Source organism: Pituophis catenifer, unplaced genomic scaffold, assembly GCF_029215685.1.
Source record: "Pituophis catenifer annectens isolate HBS135680 unplaced genomic scaffold, rPitCat1.0.hap2 SCAF_5, whole genome shotgun sequence".
NCBI classification, from domain to species: domain Eukaryota; kingdom Metazoa; phylum Chordata; class Lepidosauria; order Squamata; family Colubridae; genus Pituophis; species Pituophis catenifer.
Genome location: NW_027256885.1, coordinates 43,042,176 through 43,066,124, shown reverse-complemented (window position 1 = coordinate 43,066,124; position 23,949 = coordinate 43,042,176). Strand labels below are relative to the sequence as shown.

Genomic DNA, 23,949 nt, shown 5'->3' with positions numbered 1-23,949 from the left:
AATATCTTCTGAAATTCTAGCTGGGATTCTAAAGGTTCAACCTGAGGAAGTGTTTTGTAGGATTGACAGAGTTTATCGAATAAACTCCTGGACTGCCAAGCAAAGGCAATTGCCTAGAGATGTGGTGATTTATTTTACAGATAAAGAAATTAGGAATAATATCGTGCAAAATTCCTTCAATTCTAATTTGCAATTGTATGGAAGAAAGATTTGGATTTACAAGGAACTCCCACCTAAGATATTGATGGAAAGGAAGAAATTTGGTTTTCTGGTGAATGAGTTAAAAAAGAGAAATATCCCATTTAGGTGGGACGCCCCAGTTGGTATTATATTCAGATATCAAGGAGAAAGATATCAGCTAAATACTGTTGAAAGAGCGGAAGAATTTTATCAAAATAGGTTGAAAATGAACTTAACATCTTCAGGTATAATACAGGATAAGCAGAAGGAGCTGGAAATAAAGGTAAAATATCGAATTACAGAGACTGCACCAGATGAATTGCCTTTGGATTTATTGGATACCCCAGCTGGACTATCTACAAATTTGAGAGAAGTGGCATCTAACCTTAATGTGATGACTTATCAAGGCAAGGATAAGCATGGAAACCAACTAGGGGATATACAAGGGATAAAAAAGAAACATGAGATACAAAAACAAAACCAACAAGACCAATCTACAAAGCAGAATGAAAACCGACCAGATGATACACAATTTGTAGAAAGGAAACCAGGATGGAAACCAAACCCACAAAAAGAAAAGAAAAAAAGAAAAAGGTTGCATAAAAATAGAAATTTCTAAATCAAGCAACAGTGAAGCCAGTGACTTTAAAATATGAATGATTATGTGTAAACATAGAAGAGGCGATGTATTGGTTAATATCATCCTGAGGATTGTGGCAGATCTCTGCATGGCCGTAATCTGGGGACGTGAAAAGAGCCTTAAACTGATGGATTTGAATTATCCACTTTGGAATTTCTTTTTGTGTTGATAAACATAATTATCTTGAATCACAAGGCAAGAGAATTATGCTGGGGCATGCAGAAGATCGGGTTGTTACCCACTACGATGATGGGAATTAATAATCCTGATGAAACCCACAATTATTACTATATGGAATATAATTATAATGTCACTCGGGTGGTTGTTTTTACCTTTATACATATAAGAAGATATTTACTACTGATGGGGGCAGATATGATTGAAGATCCTGAATAAACTGTTGCACCAGCAAGCTATGTTACCCGATTATGGATGTTGGTTCTACCAATCCAGTGGAAAGACCTCAAAGAAGATATTATATGGATTATAAATTTAAAGTCATTGTCTTTTCTTTTTTTTTATTTAGATATAATGGAAAATATAGACATATATTTTTAAGTAGTGTGGGCAGTGAATCAAAGATATTAAGAAATGTTGTGTATGGTAATTTTGCATGATAGTGGGTGAATAAGCTAGTTAGTAGATTGATTAGTCTAAGAAAAGGGATTTTTAAGTGATATATTTAGGGGAGTGGAGGAAATGGATAGAGTGGAATAAATGTTAAACTAGATTTTATGGGGAAGGCCGCTTTGAAATGTTATAGTAATATATATAGAAGATTAAATGTTAAAGTAGGACTTATCGTATAGTTTTAAAGTGGAGAAGTTATTCTATAATGTTATAGTATAATGTCTTTTTTTTCTTTCTTTTCTCTTTTCTGAAATGTATGGATAAAGGGGGATGTTATAATATTAATAATATTTTTAGTAAGTAAAGGTCAATAGAGGAGGGAGTAAGTAATCTGTTACGAATTAGGGGTTTTTTTTTTGTTATGAAGAAGTCACAGGGGGGGATGGGTGGGGAGGGGGGGTTAGGGAGGGGGAGGGAGAGGGGAAAAAAAAAGGGGGAAAAATTTGTATTTGAAAACTTTTTCAATAAAAAAAAAAGTATTGTATGGTAGACACCCCAGGGTGCTCCTGGCTGTGCCATAGAAGAGCTCTGTCCCAGGAGTAGTGGATTATTTGCAAGAACAGTTGGCAACCTAGGCCCTCTTGAAATAGCAGCTAGACCATGCTAAACTCTCTCACATGAGGTTTGCAAACTCCCATCGACAGGAAGGACTACCAATTGCTTAAGAGGACAAAGTGTGGCTGTCTGCCAAATTCCTGGTTTCTATTAGACCAGGGGTGTCAAACTCTCGTTGTCACAGCATTGTCACATGACGTATTGCGACTTTTTACCCTGTTGCTAAACCGGGCATGGGCGTGGCCAGCACGTGACACATCCAGCCCACAGGCCACAAGTTTGACAGCCCTCTACTAGACCCGCTAAGAAGTTTGATGCAAAGTTTGTGGGACCTTTTAAGATTCTCAAGCAGATTAATGCTGTGGCCTTTCGTTTGCAATTGCCACCCTCCATGAATGTTTACCTAGTTTTTCATCATTCATTGTTGGTCATGGTAGTCCTTCCTAGCCCTTTATGCTCACAGCACCTGCCACCACCGATTGTGGAAGGTGAGGAGGAGTACCAAGTTGCAGAAACTCTGAGAAGGGGCAAAGGCCTGCAGTACATAACCCTTGGAGGGGTTACCCAGAGTCAGAATGTTCCTGGGAAAATGCCAGATACATACATTCCTGACTTGGTGTGGTGATTCCACCAGTGTTTCCCAGACAAGCCAAGGCCATCCAAATTCCCAACTCCCTGCCCCATACTGGAAACTGGTGGGGAATCTCTAAATGAAGGGGTGTTCTGCCCCAACTACGGACCCCAAAGAACGCAGCACACAAAGTCTGTACAAACCTTAGTTTACTAAATTAAATCAGTCTTTTTCAAACAAAGGCTGTTAATTAACTTTCTTAACAGCCTACAAGAATCCAAAGAATAAATAATCGTAATCTTACTATGGTTGGCAGAAAGCCCAGAAGCAATTTGCAGAGAACTAAGATCAAGACACGAAGGAGAGTGAATGAAGTTGTTCCCTGAAAATTGCCTCAGTCGTCATCCATCCTTAAATAGGCAAAGGGAGTGGCCAATTAACCCCAAGCCTTACTCTCAAGGAGACCTCCTTCTGAGGAGCCACTCCTGCCTTTTGGCAACTCTGCGCGCCCGTGCATCAAGAAGAGGCTCCTCCTCTTCTTCTTCTTCACTTATGGGAGCTTCTGGAGGTTCTGAAGGCCCTGGCTGAATCCCCACCTCTGGCACCACATCTTCTCCAGCCTCCTCATTGTCTGACTCTAGTGCCAGCTGCACAGGCTGCTGGCGCAGCACCACACCAGCCTCCTCGCTGTCTGAATCAGCTACTAGCTGCACAGGCTGCTGACGGGCCACAACCTGGCAGAGGGGTGCATGGTGATTGATGAGGCCCAACCATCCACTTCATTTCCTGAGGGAGAGGAGGGAGGAATCTTTTTAATTATCTAGATGTTTTGCAGAACATGCCATCTGGTGCAACAGATTCTTCAGATTCGGGGGAAGGGGTGTTATTTGACCTGGCTTCACTCCCACCCCTCCCAAGTTTCTTTTGAGATGACATGGAAGGGGGGGCTGTTGGTGATGTTGGAGAGCAACCATCCCAGTCAGGAGGAGGGCTCAAGTGGGATATTAGGTTGGACTCACTATGTAAAACACAAGAGGACAAGTTCCGACCCCCACCCCAATAACGTTTGAGCCTTATCTTTCTCAGGTGAAAACTGCCAGTCTGGGGAGATTCCTGTATTATAGGCAGAGAACAATAAAGTAGTTAGTATAAACTCTACACATGTGGGTCTGGTTGTTCATGTCTGACATCTCCCTTTGAAATTACATCACATAAATAACTTCTTCCCATATGCAACCCTTTTCATTTGGTAAATCCAAAAATCATTAATTCTGTTCTATTCATTTTCAGTGAGAAGTCCATAAAGGATTTCCAGTATTTTGTAAAAGTACTTATTGTGTTATCAGTGATCAAACAAGATGTGGCACAGTGGTTAAAATGCAGTAACTCACTGTTCACTGCCAGGAGTTTGATTCTGACCGGCTCAAGGTTGATTCAGGCTTCTATCCTTCTGAGGTCGGTAAAATGAGGACCCAGATTGTTGGGGGCTATATGCTGACTCTGTAAACCACTTAGAGATGGCTGTAAAGCACTATGAAGTGGTATATAAGTCTAAGTGCTATTGCTATTTTCTATTCCTTTCTCTTGCATAGCATTCTGGCATTATTAATCCTTAACTTGACATTAATGTGTTGTTATAGAACCTGATCTCTACCCATATCTTCTCCCCATCCTAATTTTAAGGCTTCAACAGCCCTCTCCTATTTTCACCAAGTTCTAGAATTACTCTTGGCCTCAATATTCTTTCTCTTGTAAATCTAGTAGTAATCCATTATCTGCTTAATTTTTCATCTCTTAATATTTGTATTTCCTCTCTTTATTGTTTCTATTTTACTTTCAAAAATTTCTGCCTTGACTTTCATTCATTCCACCTCTCCACTTAGTCCTACAGATTCTTCAAACTTGCTCTTCGTGTCTTATCTCTTCTAAATGGTGCATTCACACAGGCAGTTATTGGTGCTATTATTGTAGTTGTAACATTCTTTCCCAATTCCTCAAAGATCCTTTAGAATACCTCAAGTATAATACTTTCACTGTCACTGTAAGTTGTTACCCCCAATTAGTTCAAATAGAACTGTTTACCATGGAGATGTATATTAATATTTTACTTGTTTTAAAAATATTTTAAAATCAGTAAATCAAAATTCAACTGTCTCCATTAACCCATTTTAAACATTTTAAATTTAAACTCTTGCAAGCTTTTTGCTTTCATTTAGTTTTCAATCAGTCCTTTGAGTAATCCAGTGGTATAGAACTTTTCAAGACCAGATTGTTAATCCAGGCATGCTCTTCTAGCCTTAAGAGTAGGGGATATTGCTTCTGTCCTGTGAAATTAGAACATTAAAAATTCCTGGGATGATAGGTTTGTAAACTTTTTTCTTTTTGCTGATCAGTGCCCCTTAATTTGTGATTACATAGGCCTCAATCAGTCTCCATTTTCAGGCAAATAAAAGGTTTGGACTAGAAATACGTGAAATAAAGACAAGCAAGCTGACTGATAGTTGTACCGAGTTGATTTTTAGAGATTATGTTTAACTATCAGTACTGCTTGATAACTATATAGGGTATTTTAAAACTTCCAGCATTGTGAAGAGAGTAATACTGAAGAATTACATTAATTATTGGTTTTTAAGTAGCCTTGATCTTTTGTAACTGTTTAATCTAGTGCCATTCTTATCCTATACAACACAAAGGCACAACATGCATTGAATGTTTACTTCCTTTACGCGTGTTTTTAGAAAGGCGCACAGTACAGATAGTGTTCTGTCCCCGTCTCACACACGCACACCAGCAGTCGACCAAGAGTTAAAATAAACCAGCAGACAAGAATTTCCTTTGATAAAAGAATTGGCAGCAACCCAGTGGCTGCTTGCCAAAAGTTTTTACTTACAAAGGGAGGTTTATCTCCTCCGACTGAAACATCAAAGTAAGTCCACAAAAGCCAAAGAATAGTCAAGTCCAGTCCAAAAATCAATCCAAGCAGAGCATATAACAAAGGTCCAGAAATGCAGAATGACTTGCTAGCTTTCAGTTTTGTTCGTCACAAGGCTTGACTGGCCACCACACCCCCTTTTATCCCCTGTGGGGTGTGGTCCAGTGACTCAGCTTAATCTCTGGCACGCCTCTTCCTCTGTTGCGCGTGCTTATCTCTGTGACACTGTCGGGGGTCCAGCCAAGACTCATCTCCATCGCTGTCCAACTGCGGCTGCTCCGAAGTGCCTGGCCCCTGGCCTATCTCTTGGCCTTCGGAGGACACCTGAGGCATTGCCAGAGAGGAGGGTCCTGGAGAGGGAGGCCTTGCCAACTCCTCTCCTTCACTTTCGGAGTCTTCTCCCTCCGATAACACAGGCTCGGGGGTTGGAGTCACAACAGATAGTCCTAGACTTACAACAGTTCATTTAGTGACCGTTCAAAGTTACAATGGCACTGAATAAAGTGACATGACCATTTTTCACGCTTATGATCATTGCATGACCCCATGGTCACATGATCAAAATTCAGATGCTTGGCAACTAGTTCATATTTATGACTGTTGCAGTGTCCCGGGGTCATGTGATCATCTTTTGCAACCTTCTGACAAGCAAAGTCAATGGGGAAGCCAAATACACTTAACAACCAGGTTACTAACTTAACAAATGAAATGATTCACTTAACAACTGTGACAAGAAAAGTGGTAAAATGGGACAAACTCACTTAAATGTTTCACTTAGCAACATAAATTTTGGGCTCAATTATGGTTATAACTCAAGGACTACCTGTATTAATCTCAGTTTGATAAATTTGCTTCCCATATCATTTTTGTATCATTAATATTTTCTGAATGTACTCACTATTGAGTCATGTTTATGGATTATTTAAAAAAAACTTTTAATGTAAGCAGATATTCTTGTAGGAAATGACCAAGCCAATGGCAGGGTCAAACACATCATCAGTTGGGAGTCATTACGTTCCCACAAGAGACCTAAGTCCACCCCCCACCCCCATGAATTCCATTGACCCTTATCTAGCACTAACTGGGCTTGTCTGTTAGTAGATCAGATTCTTGCGTATAGGTAGCATGAAATAAACCTTTAGTGCTTTGAACTCTACTCCTGTTCCTGGTTTCTTGTGCCTGACAGTAATCTGATGTACTCTACAAAATTTTCACGGACTACTACGAAAACCACAGCATGGCATCGGACCCACAACCTGGAGCGGCAGCAGACAATTCAGAGATGGACACCATCCGCAGATGCCAAGACAGTTTGGAGACAGAAGTGTGGAATTCAGCAGCTAATATGCATCAAATACTCCAGCAGATGCAACATTTAGCTCAAAAGTTTCCTCCACCACCTTCAGTGCCTGCCTCTGCTCCTCTGCCAGCAGCCTGTGCCCTACTGCATACAACCCCTGGCTGTTTACTGGAGATGTATGCAGGGCACTTGGATAAGATGAGAACAATTCTGGCCCAATGTTACATATTCATCGGCACCAGGCCAGGGGAGTTCACAACAGACAGATCACAAGTATCCTTCATTCTCAGCCTCCTCACAGTTTCAGCTGCCAGATGGATACTCCCTATGATTAAATGCAGTGAGCTGGTCTTGGATAACTTCCAGAAATTAAAAACCAACTTCAGGCAACACTTCAGTGATCCCATAAAAGAATACACAGCAACGCAATAATTGTACCAACTCCGGCAAGGCAACCATCGAGTTAGAGTCTACATTGAGTACTTCAAATTAATTTCAACTGATTTGAATTGGAATGAGCATTCACTGATGGCATAGTTCTGACATGGCCTGAATGACAATTGCAGATGAACCTATCAGGCAGGGAGTTCCCCAGATGCTGGATTAAATCTACAGGTCATACATTATAATTGACTCATGTTTAGAAGAGATCTGGGCTCACTACACCCATCACAAGCTACCAGGTCCTCAACTCCCATCTCCAGTCCCCCCCCCCAAAAAAATCTTATACCGACTGCAACGGATGAAAGGGGTGAGGAGCCCATGCAAATTAGCATAGCCAGGCAATCCTCAGCCACAGAAGAATGGCAGAGACACAGATAGTTACAACTCTGCTTTTACTGTGGAGAATCTGGGCACATGGTCAAGGACTGCTCGTCCAAAGCACCCAGGAGAGGAGACATGCATTCCAGCCACAATTCCAGTGCGTCCCGTCCAGAGAGCAAGCCATACAACCAGGGAAACGACAACAGCCTCTCCCTCAAGAGCTCACAGGAGGGGCTCACCAAACACTGAACCGAGTTCACATACAACCCCACCAAAGTGTTAAAAATTGATGCCACATTACATCTCCCAAGTGGCAGGGAAGAAATCATTATTGCTTTACTAGATTCAGGAGTGACAGCTAACTTTATAAACCTTGCAACAGTACAAGAGCTCAAGACTCCCATGGGCCTTTTGAAGTCTCCCTTGCAAGTCAAAATAATTGATGGCTGGCTTTTGAAAGCAGGTCCTATTACACATTCCACAGCCCTTTTACAATTAATCATAGCCAAACACTTGGAGAAGTTAACCCTTTTCATGACTAACCACCTGGACCTTCCAATAGTGCTGGTATCAGGCTAGTTTCAACTTCACAGCCCCATGATGCACTGGAAGAGGCAGACTGTTTTCTTTGATAATGCAGGTTATCTCCTGCATTGTGATCGGCACTCTAGAAACCCCCCACCAGCCACCCCTGAAGACAAGTAGATTCCCAAACTACCAAGCAAGTACAGAGACTTTGCAAATGTTTTTGGGGAGGACGAAGTGTTAGACCTTCCCACACAGAGTCACTGCGATTCTGCTATAGACCTAGTCCCAGGTACAAAAATACCTTCCAAGAGACAGCATTTAATGTCAACTAAGGAGTTAGCAACCTTGAAGCAATATTTGGACTCTAATAATAATAATAAATTTATTGTCATTGTACGTGTATACACAGTATATCCATACAACGAAATTCACTTAACACCCAAAGACCAGGTCCAACACACACAACAATCCCCAAACACACTCCCACCCACCACAATTCCCCACCCCTAATCCACCCAAACATCCACACAACAGACCAAGTAATGCTGTCCAACAGCTCACTGAGGGTGGCCCTTTAGTTCATTGTTGAGTGCAATTATAGCTCTGGGATAAAAACTTCAGAAAAGTGTGGTCCGGGTTTTAATTGTTCTGTATCTTCTGCCAGAAGGCAACAGTCCAAAAAGATTGTAAGCAGGATGGGAAGAGTCTCTGAGAATGTTATGCAACTTCCTCAAACAGCGAGATTCGAAGATGTCGTCCAGGGCTAGTAGCTGGAGCCCAATGATATTCTGGGCAGTTTTAATGATTCTCTGTAGAGCTTTTTTGTCCGCTACAGAGCTGCTCCCATACTATGCAAGAATGCCGTATGTCAGGACACTCTCAGTGGTGCTGCGATAGTAAGACAGAAGTAGATGCCAAGATAGATTTATCTTCCTGAGCATTCTAACTTACAAAAGGACTGTATTCAACCAAAATCACCAGCCTCAGCTCCAGACTTTTTGTTCCCAAGAAACAAGATTGCATCAAGGAAAAGGGGGGTGCCCTCCCCCCCTTTCCATAGTTCACAACTACAAACTGCTAAACTCAGTGGTGGTCAGAAACCACTACCCGCTGCCATTAATTCCAGATCTTTTAAATAGACTGCAAAAGGCACACATTTTCTCTAGATTTCGACCTCTACAATGCCTACAATCTCATTACGATTAAAGAGAGCCACAAATACTTAACTGCTTCAACACCAGGTATGGCAAATTTGAATACACTGTCATCCCGTTAGGGTTAGTAAACATAAGCAGTATTTTCCAATAATATGAACCAAGTTTTCTCTGATCTTGATAAATTTGTATTATTTTATCTGGAAGAGATCCTGATTTATTCTGAGAACAAATTCCTGCACATAGAACATGTCCCGACAGTCCTCGTTAGTCTAAGAGACAACCATCTCTGCCAAACCAGAAAAATGTGGCTTTGATTTGGGTACTGTATCTCCACAAGCAGTATCCAGATGGACCTCAGAGCAGTGCTGAACTGACAAGCCCCACACACAGCCAAAGACATTCAGAATTTCCTGGGCTTTGCTAACTTCTACAGAAAATTTATTCCCGCCTTCGCTCACAAGGTCAAACCACTTACCCACCTGACAAAGAAAGGCATTAAATTTGCTTGGACCCACACACACCAGACTGCATTTGAGGAATTAAAGCAGCATTTTGCCTGCCAAGCCGCCTTTCAGCATCATTTTTGCACTGGCAGAATTTCCTTGTATTAACACTCTCTGCACATTGATTCAGTGACACCCTTTCAAACTCTGTATGGCACACACCTGAAAGTATTGCCAGACCACCCTGTACAAGATTCCTCCGTCCCAGGAGCTGTTGACCTCTTACAGGAGCAGCTCACTGCCCAAGCCCTATTGGAGCAGCAGCTTGACCAAGCATAGCAGTCTTACAAAAAAGCTGTGGATGCCCACTGATGGGAGGGGCTACCAATAGCAGTAGGGGACAAGGTCTAGCTCTCTACCAAGTTCTTAGCATTCTCAAAACTTTCCAAGAAGCTAGACGCTAAATTTGTGAGGCCATTCAAGGTTCTCTGACAGGTCAGTCCCATCACCTTCCCTCTATGAAAGTGCATCCAGTCTTTCATCAATCTTTGCTGTTTAAGGATGCCCCCCTCCAACACTCTGCAATGCCAGCACTCCCCCCCCCCCCCCACACACACACACACCAGCCTTTTTGGAGGGAGAAACAATACAAGGTAGAGGAAATGTTGGACTCTATACGCCAGAGGCAAAAGATTTAGTATTTGATTCATTGGAAATGGTTGCTGAACACTCCTGGGAAAACACAGTACATTCACGCCCCGGATTTAGTTCGCCAGTTTCACCTATGCTTCCCTGAGAAACTAGAACCACCCAAGCTTCCAGACCTCCGCTCTGCACCACCCAATAGAGGAGTTAACCAGCCTCCCTGGATCACTCCGGGCGGAGGTGGGGCACCTGCTTACCATGGGCCTTCTACCTCTTGCCTTCAACTCCTGGGCAGGGGAGGGACCTTCTAACACTTTTTCTGTGTTTCAGCAACTGCCACCTGGCTCACCAGCTGCTTCATAAGTGAGGAAGGAAGATTCCTTTGAGACTGCTTCCCTCCTGCCCTTGCCAAGATCCCAGGAGAACTCTGACTTTGAAGAGACTTTGCAGGAGGGGGAGAGTAGCTTCAAAGAGGCCATGGAAGAGGGAGTGCTAGGTTGGAGGGGGGAGCAATGTAGGAGATAATCAGGCAAAGCCCGAGGGCAGAGTCAAGCAGATCAGTTTGGAGTTGCTACATTCCCACAAAAGACCTAAATCCAGCCCCTCTCCCCCCACCCCAATTCTGTTGTCTCTTGATCTAGTGCCAATTTGGCTTGACCATTGGTTGATCAGATTCTTGCATATAGGTAGCATGAAATAAACTTTTAGTGCTTTGAACTCTACTCCTGTTTTCTTGTGCCTGAAATTCCAAATTATAACATATGAGTGAAACGAAGTTTATAAATTTTCATAACAGGCAAAAGAGCAAAACAGTCACTACAATAAAGATTTGTTTATCTTTTTATGAATTCTGAAAGCTTTGATATTATCAAACAAGCGTTTGTTCTGAATCAGTTGATTTTGTCTATGGATGTTGCTGTTCCTTGATGCTACTATCCAAATTACATTGTTACTGCTTTCTACTCGTATAATTTGCTGTCATCCAATGTATGTTTTATGTTGAATTTTACTCTATAGCAATCTCTTTGGTCAACTGCTTTGGGAAATTGAAGTTCAGTTATATAATAATTTTAGAATAAGTAGAAGGAAAACTGATAATCATCTCCCCAGAGCATTATTTCCTTTCATAGTGTTCAGATGAGCAGTAGAAGAAACAGAAATGGTGACAGGAGGTCATATTTTGTGGAAGCAACTTTATTTCCTTAAAACCCATCTCCTGATGATACCTTATGAAGGGGTGGAGATTCAATTTCCATCCCTCCTGTAACTGATGTATGGTAGGTGAGAGCAGTGGGTTTTTTTTTTAAGCAACTTTTTTTTTCATTTTCAGAATCTTTGTCTATGGACAAGTCTCTATCCCACTCATGTACAACTCCTACACCATCTGCTTCTGGATTAAATCTACCTTCTGCACCAGCTTCATCTGCTTCTACGGTCCCTGTTTCACCTGTCTCACAATCACCAATTCCTCCATTACTTCAGGACCCCAATCTCCTTCGACAGCTACTACCTGCTCTTCAAGCCACCTTGCAGCTTAATAATTCTAGCATAGATATATCCAAAATAAATGAAGGTACGTTGTTTTTTTAAATTATCCAAATGTATTGATTGGGAAATTTTACTTTTATAAGAAAATACAGTATTAAAAACGGAATATATTGTAAGAAGTTTGTAAAAGACAATGTTTGGTTAATTATATTCTGTATTTCTTAAGATAGTGTTCTGTAATGTCTGGCAACAGGTGTTGTAGGAAAGGGAACAGAAACTTAAAAGTTGAATTCTACTCTTAATTGTCTTACAGAAAACACCTCTTTCCATTCTTTCCCTCTTAAAGACTTCGCATCCATCTTAGAACATAAAAATAGCCAAGGTCCTATACACAGCTACTATTTTGCTTCTCACATTTGCTAGCCATATCTTCAAAATTAGTAGCTGCTTCTTAAGCCTGTCCTCCATGAACTATCTAATATATTTTTAAAGCCATCCAAGCTAGTAGCCCTCACCAGATATAGTGAGGAATTCTGTAGATTAACTAATATATTGTGCTGCACATTATTTTGCCAGTTTTGCATATCCTTCTCAGTGTCATTGGATGAACCAGTCCTAGTTTTTTTCTGGGGGAAAAAAATCATCCTGTCCATTTTATTGACTTTTTAGTGATTTTATACACCTTTATTGTGTTCTGTTTAGTCACCTTTCTGCCAAACTAAAAATATCCCCAACTGTTTTTTCCTCATTGGGGAGGTCCTGGGATCATTTTGTTAACTGACCTTTGCATTCAGAGAATGACTGAGAGCATATAACTTTAAAATAGTTCAGAGAGAAGCATTTGTAAAGAAGAATTAGAAGTGTGGAAATACCACTTATGTATTACTTTCTCTCTTTACAATATTCCTTCACTGAGGTTGGGGTAGGAACCTCATGTATTTGATGTGTGGATCTGCTGTCTTTGCTAAAACCAGGTCTAGTTTTTAAACTTTGAATTATAAAATGTTCTGTACATTTTCTTTATACAGTGGGTTGTGTGAAATCAGTTTAATAGAAAACTTGGTCATGAAATAAAATTTTAAATAATGAAAATTTGATACCAATATTTTCATTTCATAAATTAAGAGATTGCAATTGTACTCATTTACCTGGCAGTAAATTCCATTGTATTCAGTAGGGCTTATTTCTGAGTACAGATACAGGTAGTCCACAGTTAACAACCATAATTTGGACAAGAAATTCTGTCACTGAGCAGTGTGGTTGTAAAGCAAAAAAACATGGCAACTGCATTGACTTACGACGGCAGTTCCAGTTGCGGTAGTTAAGTGAATCATGCACTGTTAAATGCAACATCACATGACTGCAGCTTGCAACTTCCTGCCGACTTTCCCATTGACTTTGCTTGTTGGAAGCTGGCAGTGAATGCTGCAACTGGAAATCATGTGACTCGTGACATTTGAAGAGCCATGGTGGCACAGTGGTTATAATGCAGTACTGCAGGCTAACTCACTGCTCACTCTAAGAGTTTGATTCTGACTGGTTCAAGGTTGACTCAGCCTTCCATCCTTCCGAGGTCGGTAAAATGAGGACCCAGATCGTTGGGGGCAATATGCTGACTCTGTAAACCACTTAGAGAGAGCTGTAAAGCACTATGAAGTGGTATATAAGTCTAAGTGTTACTGCTATCATGTGACTGTGGGACTCTGCAACCGTCATATTTGTACATCAGTTGCCAAGTGCCTGAATTGCAATCACATAACCATAAGGGTGCTGCAATGGCCACAAATTCAAAGACTGGTCATAAATATCACTTGTTCGTTGCTGTTGTAACTTTGAATGGTCACTGAACGAGTGGTCATTAACCAAGGACTTCCTGTATTTGCATCCTTCTGAAAACTAATGAATCCTAGTAACAATTGTAATGATGTTGCTGTCTCAGGAGCCTAGTTCTTGGGAATAAGAAAGAGTAGCGAGGTAGATGATACCATGCTGTGGTGAAGCTAACAGGAGGGAGAAGCAGGGTATAAGTTATCTCTTACTGGCTTGAGAGACCAATCTGACATTTTCAAAAAGAAACTATTAATGTCATTCATAGTGAAACTTTCAGAAGGAGAGTACAAAACACTAACTTGCTTCAGTTTAGGGAATCTTTATATGTATATTAGTTCTTACAGCTGCTGTGACACAAGCTTCTCTGCAGTCTATTCTTCATAAAATTCTCACTGCTGGACCATCTTTTAATATAAGTTCCCTGATTACTCAAGCAACACAGCTTTCCACACAAGGTAATTTGGAAGTTTCTTCTTGCCCTCTTTGTAAAGTTGCTTTGTATTTCATGAGAGTTTGGCTAATGAACTATAAGTAGCAAAATAATGAAATGTTACTTTCCAGACAAACCCTGTTTGTGTCTGTGTATGTTTATCTGAGGCAGATTGTGGGAGGTGATAAATATAAATGTTTTTATACCATCCAGCATAAATATATTCAGTCACAGAAAGGATGACATTGTAAAATTTTGTCCAATGATTACCCTAATTATCTACCAACAACTAAATTACCATTTGGCAAATTGTTTGGCTTGATTTGCATTTGTGATTATATTACTATATCATTACCTTTTAGTATATTTTTTTTGTTTCACATAGTATTTTGACAGGGAACGCTTATAATAAAGCTGATAATAAACAGGTTGATGTTAGAAACCAGGAGGTTGTGAATCCTGGTCCTGCTTTAGGCACAAAGCAAGCTGGTAACTTTGGGCTAGTCGAATGTTCTCAGCTCTAAGAAGAACGGTAGTGGCAAACCACATCTGAAAACATTGCTAAGAAAACAGCTGGACTATTCCAACTTCTTGGAAATTCTCAAATGTTAATTGTGGGCTGTGGAATACAGGCCTCTGGTTTTCTCAGCCTCCGTTCACATCTTCTGAAGTTTTGCCACTGGTTTTAAAAGTACCAAACTTTTTTTCTAACGGACAGGTTGGGTAATGTCTATGTGTCCAACAGGCACACCTACTTGTGAAGATGTGGATCTCATGTCTTGGGTCTGCACAATAAGTGTATTGGCTATCATTAGAAATCCACTTAACATTCAAATCAAGGTTTTCTTGTATGTGTAACGGGCTGTGCGAGCAACCTTGAGACAAGAGGAACAGATGCAACCTAGACAATGCTCAGATAAGCGAAATCTGACTCCAAAGCAGGAATGTAATTTGAACAAGCAAATCAGAGTTGACCCTCCCTAATTCTCTGGAATGTAAAAGGAAGGGATGCCCCAAAAGTGCTTTTTAAGAGGCAACTGGACTTCATTTTTCTTTGAAGATGTTTTGCTTCTCATCCAAGAAGCATCTTCAGCTCTGACTGGATGGTGGGGAATGGAAGGATTTATATTCCTTGCAGACGCATGGTCATTTATAAATCCTTCCATTCCCGACCATCAATCAGAGCTGAAGAAGCTTCTTGGCTGAGAAGCGAAACGTCTTCTAAGAAAAACAAAGTCCAGTTGCCTCTTGAAAAAGCACCTTTGGGACAACCATGAACTGGATGACTGAGAATCTCCATAGACATAAAAGGCAGGGAAGAGAGAGGCACATTCAGACTTGCAAAATTCTTTTTACTGTAACTTTATAATAAAAGTAATAGTATTCATAACTTTGGTGTCTTGGTCTGGACTACTCAAAGGGCTGATTGTATGTGAAGATCATATCTGTTCAGTGGTATATGCAACCTTGTGATTGCAATTTAAAGTTACATATACATTTTCAGATGTTTCTAGTACCTTGAATTGGGTAGTTTTTATTAATCTAATAGAAGTCAACCTACAAGTAGTATTTGCTTAATGACAGTAATTGGGACAGTAATTGCTAAGCGATAGTCATAAAGTGCTACATCAGGTGACCCCTGACTTAGCAACAGGAATCCCAGCTGTTGCCATTGTTAAGTGAGGATTGCGGGTCATTAAGTGAAGACCTCATGTGACCACAACTTGAATGAGTTTGCTCTGTGGAGTAAGAGATCCCTGAGATCTCATACACCACAGTGGGGTTCCTCAGGAGAAAAGGCTGGAGTGACTTAACAACATTCCTTGCTGGCTTCTCAATTGACTTTGCTTGTGGGAAATTGATAAGAAAGGTCACAAATGGTGACAACATTACCATTGGATGCTGTGACCATCATAAGTTTGAGCCAGTTGCCCAAGCGCCCAGATCATGATCATGTGACTGGGGGTGCAGCAACAGCTAGAACTTTTGAGGACCAGTCATAAATTTATTTATTTATTTTATTTATTTAATATAACTTATATGCCGCCCTATCTCCATAGGACTCAGGGCGGCTCACAACAATTAAAACAAACCAATAAAAACATAAAATAAATACATAAATATTAAAACGTGTTAAAATAATTGAAAACCCCCTCAGTTTAGGCTAGGCACTGCAAACAGCCATGTTTTTAATTCGCGGCGGAAGGTGCGGAGGTCAGGAGCCAGCCGGAGCCCCAGGGGGAGTTGATTCCAAAGGGTGGATGCGCCCACAGAGAAAGCTCTACCCCTGGGGGCCACCAGCCTACATTGTCTAGCTAACGGTACCCAGAGCAGGCCCTCCCTGTGGGAACGCACCAGGCGATGGAAAGTTGTTGCTGGTTGCAGATGGTCCGCCAAGTATCCTGGGCCTAAGTCATGTAGAGCTTTATAGGTCATTACCAGGGCAACCGGCAACCAATGCAAGCCGCGCAGGAGAGGTGTTACATGGGAGTATCGGGATTCTCCCATCACAACCTGCGCAGCTGCATTCTGTACCACCTGAAGCCTCCGAGTGGTCCTCAAGGGCAGCCCCATGTAGAGAGCATTACAGTAGTCAATACGGGAGGTGACTAGCGCATGAGTAACTGTGCGTAGGGCATCTCGGTCCATATAGGGGCGCAACTGGCGCACCAGACGAATCTGGGCATATGCCCCCCCGGTCACGGTTGTTATATGATCTTCTAGACTCAACCGCGAATCCAGGAGGGTGAAGGAGGAGAGTGCAAAAGCTGGCTTGAAACTCAACATTAAGAAAACTAAGATCATGGAATCCGGCCCTCTCAATTCCTGGCAAATAGATGGGGAAGAAATGGAAGTAGTGACAAATTTTATTTTCCTGGGCTCCAAGACCACCGCAGATGGGGACTACAGTCAAGAAATTAAAAGATGCTTGCTCCTGGGGAGGAAAGCCATGGCAAGCCTAGACAGCATACTAAAAAGCAGAGACATCACCCTGCCAACAAAAGTGTGTATAGTCAAGGCTATGGTTTTCCCAGTTGCAATGTATGGCTGTGAAAGCTGGACCATAAGAAAGGTTGAGCGCCAAAGAATTGAGGCCTTTGAACTCTGGTGCTGGAGAAGACTCCTGCGAGTCCCTTGGACTGCAAGGCGAACAAACCGGTCAGTCCTAGAGGAGATCAACCCTGACTGCTCTTTAGAAGGCCAGATCCTGAAGATGAAACTCAAATATTTTGGCCACCTAATGAGAAGGAAGGACTCACTGGAGAAGAGCCTAATGCCGGGAACGATTGAGGGCAAAAGAAGGGCGGCTGGATGGAGTCACTGAAGCAGTCGACGTGAGCTTAAATGGACTCCGGGGGATGGTAGAGGACAGAAAGGCCTGGAGGAACGTTGTCCATGGGGTCGCGATGATGACACAACTTTGCAACTCACAACAACAACAACAACATAAGATTTTCATAAATGGGTCAATATTTTTTATATATATCTTATAGAATTAAGTACAGGAATCCCAGTGCTTGCCAGGATTCCAATAGGCCAAATAGTAACTCTGAAATCCGTACGGTCACTCATGCTCTCATTATCTCTCGGTTGGATTACTGCAATGCCCTCTACATGGGGCTGCCCTTGGGGTGCACCCAGAGGCTCCAACTGGTCCAGAATGCAGCTGCGCGAGTAGTTATGGGTGCATCCCGCTACTCCCATATAACACCACTATTGTTGTGACTCCGACCCCCGAGCCCTTCTTATCGGAGGGAGAAGACTCCAAAGGTGAAGGAGAGGAGTTGGCCAGGCCTCCCTCTCCAGGACCCTCCTCTCTGGCAATGCCTCAGGTGTCTCCCGAGGGAGAAGAGATTGGCCAGGAGCCAGGTATCTCCGAACAGTCGCAGTCAGACAGTGACAGAGATAAGTCTTGGCTGGATCCACGCCAGCGTCGGAGAGACAAGTGCACGCAGCAGAAAAGGAGGCATGCCAGAGATTAAGCTGAGTCACTGGACCACACCCCACAGGGGATAAAAGGGGGTGTGGTGGCCATTCAGGCTCTGTGACGGACAAAACTAAGCAACTAGTGAGTTGCATTGTATCTCTGAAACTACATTATCTGCCTGCCTTGGATTTAATACGGACTGGACTTGACAATTCTTTGACTTTGTGTATTTGTTTTGGTTTATCTGACGGAGGAGGAACACCTCCCTCTGTGAGTAAAGTTCTTGGCAAGCAGCTACTGGGTTGCTGCCAATCCTGTTATCGAAGGAATTTATTGTCTGCAAGTTTTATTTAACCCCTGGCTGACTGTTTGTGTGCGTGTGTGAGACGGGGGCAGAACAACTATTGCGCAAGCTGCACTGGTTGCCGGTGGCCCTCCGGATCCGCTTCAAGGTGCTGGTACTCACCTATAAAGCCCTTCATGGCATGGGCCCGGGGTATTTGCAGGAACACCTCCTACCGGCCTCCCACCGCCCAGTGCGCTCACATAGGGCTGCCCTCCTCCGGGTCCCCTCGGCCAGACAGTGTTGGCTTGCGCTCCCCAGGATGAGGGCGTTCTCTGTGGTCGCACCGACCCTCTGGAATGGGTTGCCCACCGGGCTCCGGACGGCCCCTGACCTCCGCGCCGACCTAAAGACATGGCTCTTTCAGCAACTTCCCTGATCTGCCGTGGATTTTAACTTGGGGATTTGGGGATTTTAAATTGGTTTTTAATATTATTTAATCTTTATCTATTGTCGGGTTGTTTTATTGTTGTAAGCCGCCCCGAGTCCTACGGGAGAAGGGTGGCATATAAATCTGACAAATAAATAAATAAGTCCAAACAGCTGAATTCTGAAGTTCCTTATGCCAGCCAATGATCAAAGTCAAAATGCCCATTGATAAGCTAAAGTTTAAATCTGTCTTCCCAACAGCTAATTGTAAATTGCACAATGAAAACCTTACAGAAAACTTGCCAAATGTATTCTGTTTCCTGTAAGTGTGTTTACAATAATATGATATAATAAAGGAAGGCTTCTCAAAATGTAAATCAACCTCGGAATTAAATGCATCTTAATCACATTTATCTCACTCCAAATACTCAACTGTAATGTTTGGTTTGCATCAAAACTAGAGAGAAATTCAAATATACTAGTTGAGAAGTGTTCCTGGAAATTCTTAATTCAAGTTAAACAGAGGAAGCAGAAGACAACCTGAAGCCCCCCTTTCAACACCTCCCCTTAACCCCATGCAGAACTAACCATGGCCTTCCCCTTTTTCTATGCTTCAGCACTTCTGCCCAGAACACACATTTCAGGTCTGGGCCCATAGTTAACATATTCTTCAGTCTTGGTACACACTGCTTATGGTTCAGTGTTTGGGCACAGTTTGTTTTATTGTACACCCCCAAGAGTCCCACTTTGAGGGAGATGGGCAGTTCAGAAATGGAAAAATAAACATCTGTTCTTTCTAAATACAGTTTAACTTATGTATGCAAGGAGAAATTTGACATTTATATGTTGTGTGCAGTCCTTAGTTTTTTAGATTATAAAGCTATGGAATTGGTTCCCATAGGAAGCTAACCCTAGATCAGAGCATGCATTTGTTTATTTATTTATTTATTTGCTGCAATTTATGGACTTCTCAGTTCCAAAAAAAGGCTGTTGAAAACAAGTTACTTATATTCTACTAAAACACTCATTGTCATGATCTTTAACTGGGCAAAATGATGCATTATAGGGCAACAATTTTTCAGCCAAGGTAACTGAAATGGGCTTACTTACAGAATGTATCCAAAATCCAGGACACATGACTCCGAGGGAATTTGGGAAAGTTGTGGCTGCTTTAGTGTTAATTGGCTGCTGCTGCGATCACATGATCTTCATTTTCAATATTCCGTGACAGTTTCCCAGCCAGTCTTGCAATCCCTCACTCTCCCCCCCACCTAGCAGCAGCCACTTACCTGTCTGCTTCAAAAGGGAGGGAGGAATAAACCCTGTGCACCCTTCTCAGCCCATGCCATTCTCCATGTTCTACCAGCCTATTCTGCCCCCCTGCACCTTCCCTGATCCATGCAGCACCCCACACACCCTTCCTAACCCATGCGGCACATCTCACACAGCCCCAACCCCTTTCCTGACCCGCTCCCCCATGTATACCCTTCCTCCTCACCTGGCAGCAGCCTTGGCTTGCAACTTCCTGCTGGCTTCCCCAATTGACTGTCTCCAGCTTTCCACAAGTTTTTCCACAAGCAAAGTAAATGGAGAAATCAGCAAGAATTGGAGGGAGGGAGGGAAGGAGGAACAGTTAAGGAAGGAAGGAAGGAAGGTTTTTCATGCTCTGATTCCTTCTGATAAGGAAATATCTCTGAAATAGTGACTCAACAGGTCATGGGTTGTCTAGTACTTCCTAGATATTGCTTACTGCAGTGGCACATATAGCTGTTGTGTACCTTGTCAGTGTAAGATTTTCATTCTTTAATACAGTAATAACAGGTTTGACCCATGGGTGAAATCCAAAATTTTTCCCTACCTGTGGGCGTGGCAGGGGAAGGATACTGCAAAATCTCCATTCCTACCCCACTCTGTGGCCAGCCAGAGGTGGTATTTGCCGGTTCTCTGAACTACTCAAAATTTCAGCTACCGGTTCTCCAGAACCCATTAGAACCTGCTGGATTTTACCCCGGTTTGACCTTATTTTAGTGACAGTAGCAAATTTATTTATAAGCTTGCCAAACTTAACTGTCATAAAAATACTGTTCCTTTAAAAATACTCAGTCAATAGGCTTTTATAATGCTCTCATGATTTTATTCACAGCTCAGTCATCTAATCAGTCCCCAATGTCTTTAACATCAGATGCTTCATCACCAAGATCATATGTATCTCCAAAAATAAGCACACCTCAGACTAACACAGTTCCTTTGAAATCTGTATCATCACAGCCAAAAGTAAGTTTTTAATGTATTGTTAGAATAAAACTCTGTTTATTGCTAGTCTCCAGTATTTTCATAGAATCGTAGAATTGGAAGGTCAATGCACGATCCACTAGAGTATCTCTGAGAGGTGATCATCCAGCCTTTCTTATGAAAACTTTCATCAAAGGAAAAGCCACTATTTCATGTAGCATCTTTTCCCTTGACTAACAGCTTGTACATTCAAGAAATTCCTCCCTACTATTTAATATCTAACTTAAACCTTGTAATTTTAACCCATTAGGCTAATTAACTGAATTAAACCCATTGCTTCTGAAGGAAATAGGAAAGAAATCTATTCCTTCTTCTGTGTGACAGCCCTTCATATGTTTGAAGACTGCTATTATATCTCCTCTCAGAATTCTCTTTTGTAATTTAAACATTCCAGATCCTTTAACTGTGCCTCAGAGTAGCTCTCCTCCAAATGTGTTCCAATTTGTAACTGTTCTTTTTGAACTATGGTTCCCAAAATTGGGTCCACATAGGAGCAGGTTAATGGTTAATGAATTCCAAGATAGCATTGGTTATAGCTGTTGGTTATAGCTGTTTGAACAAATCATGATATCTAATCAAGTTTTGAACTTCAGGTTGCTACTTCAGGTATTAAGCAAGGACCAGTTTTGCAGTTAGTGTCTCAGCAGCCTGTGATTGCTGAGAAACCACAAGGTCATGAACCTGCTTCTCCTCGAAGTCTTCAGCATTCAAGGTAAATTTAAATTAGTTGAGTATTGATTTCACCATGAATTGTTCTAGAAATGTTGATTATAGATGCTCATTTTGAATGGCATGCTTTCTCATCTACACATACACACAGGGTTTTTAAATTAAACTTTGAATTATGCATTGAAAAGGTAATTGTGGAGCTAATATTTCCTTATTTTAACTGGGTCACACTGATTTTAAGAAGAAATATCTCTTCTGCAAACTACTTATCATATTGCTAAATTTGCAATTTAACCACCAGTATCTTTTAATGTTTTTCTTACATAGTGCAATTTGGCTGAAAGAACACAAGTGCTCTAGTAAGCTGGACCTGAATAAATGCATTTGCCTAAGTTCTGTGCATAGTTGTGTATTAAACATTTGGATTCTGTTGAGCCAGAAATATTTTCCACTTTGAGCCCAAATATTGCTAATTGTAAAATACAGAATGAAAGTACACCGAGTTATAAAATTTATAAGATCCATTTCAGTTGTTTTCCAAACAATATAATACATGTTCATACTCCACTTTTATTTTAAGAACTACATAGCTGGAGATATCAGAGAGCTATGTAAGACTTGAAACATGATAGAGGAAGATATTTCCCCACACATTCCCTTGATTTTTATGAAAATAATTCCCATCACCTTCATTCTAGAGTAAACTGAGTCTAAAATAACTCATGAACACAAACTTTGTTGTACATTTACAACAATTTGTGGATTTAATTATTTTTTAAATTATTTTAATTTTCATACTGTATGTATTTTAACCCTGGCTGTTCACCGCCCTGAGTCCTTCGGGAGAAGGGTGGTATAAAAATTAAATAAATAAATAAACAACCTAAGAGTCAATTTGACTTATGGTAAATACATTTCAGAGAAACTGCACATCTCTTACTAAGCCATATGTTTTACCTTCTCCCATCTCTTTCTTGGAGGTAGAAGGTGGATGCTGGAGTTAACAATAGTAAATATGTATCCTTCAAAGAAACATCAGTTTGATAGATGGTAATAGGTTTTTGTCCCCCTTAAATGTAAAAGTAAGCCTAGTTAGTTTTTTAAAAGTGCTTTTTCTTGGCTGCTGTTTCTTTTATTGTCAACATTTCTATGCCACTCCAGTTCAAAAAGCTCTAAATAAAGTGTGTCTAACCACACCCCACGGGCCACATGCAGACCCACAAATTCATATAAAAAATGAAGTTTTATTTATATGCATTATACTACATTATATATTTTATATGCGGCCCTAGACAATTTCTCTTCACTCAATGCAGTTCAGGCAATCCAAAAGGTTGGACATCCATGCTCTAAATGGAATACATCAAAAAACTGTTCTTCAACTATACAAACTAAAGATTTGTGGAAAGCAGTGAATAAAATATACATGTAGTCTAATAACTCATTAGCTCCTTTGGTGATTCTCTAAGAAGAGCCCAATGTTTAAAATCAACATCTTATTACTACCAGTAAAATTGTCAATTATTGAAATAATTCAGTATAACTTGCATAAATCTAAGACAATATATTTATGTAATGTATACATTTTGTATTTTTAATAATGCATACCATTAATGGCTGGTAAAGTAGGAAAAAAGTAGAGAGAGAAGATTTGAAAATTGTATGAATTAATGTACAGTGACAGTTCTTTTTTTTTTCTTATAGTAGTCCATCTCCTGGTCCAACTCATATCTCCAATACAAGTGTTTCAAACACAACAGCACCACAAAACATATCTGGATGGCCTACATGTTCATTAACTCCTACATTAGCAGGCCATTTCAATGAGAATCTTATAAAGCATGTCCAAGGATGGCCTGCAGATCATGCAGAAAAGCAGGTGACTATTTTTTGTGTGTTGTAGAACAGATCTATTAGCACTTTTGTGTGTCTGATAACATTTAGTAAGTAATCTTTGCTAATGTTTTTCATAAACTTTCCAATCTTCACTTTGTAGATGCGGGGGGGGGGAGGGGAGGGGGATTAGATTAGTTCCTTTCTGTGGGAAGAAACAGGCTGTATAACCAGCAGAGGTACAGGTTTTTTTATTTTCTTAAAATAATTTTTATTGAATATTTTACACTTTTAAAACCAAAGACGTAACAGAAAAAGACAAAAGCGAAAAAAAAGAAACCATACACATACACCAAACAGTAAAATACAAAACATAAGTAACAACATTATGTAATATTTTTACAACTTTCTGCATCGACAG

The 23,949-nt window shown here is 41.0% G+C and overlaps 1 protein-coding gene across 3 annotated transcripts in view; it reads left to right on the top strand.

The window, feature by feature from the left end:
* The window catches only part of WAC (WW domain containing adaptor with coiled-coil), a 138,324-nt gene that overhangs the window by 52,229 nt on the left and 62,146 nt on the right, over positions 1-23,949 (top strand). For all 3 annotated transcript variants that reach the window (XM_070944470.1, XM_070944468.1, XM_070944469.1), the window contains 5 exons: positions 11,677-11,919; positions 14,000-14,119; positions 20,878-21,008; positions 21,620-21,738; positions 23,400-23,574. In XM_070944470.1, coding sequence (XP_070800571.1) covers positions 11,677-11,919; positions 14,000-14,119; positions 20,878-21,008; positions 21,620-21,738; positions 23,400-23,574 — 788 coding nt within the window. The remainder of the gene's footprint in view (positions 1-11,676; positions 11,920-13,999; positions 14,120-20,877; positions 21,009-21,619; positions 21,739-23,399; positions 23,575-23,949) is intronic.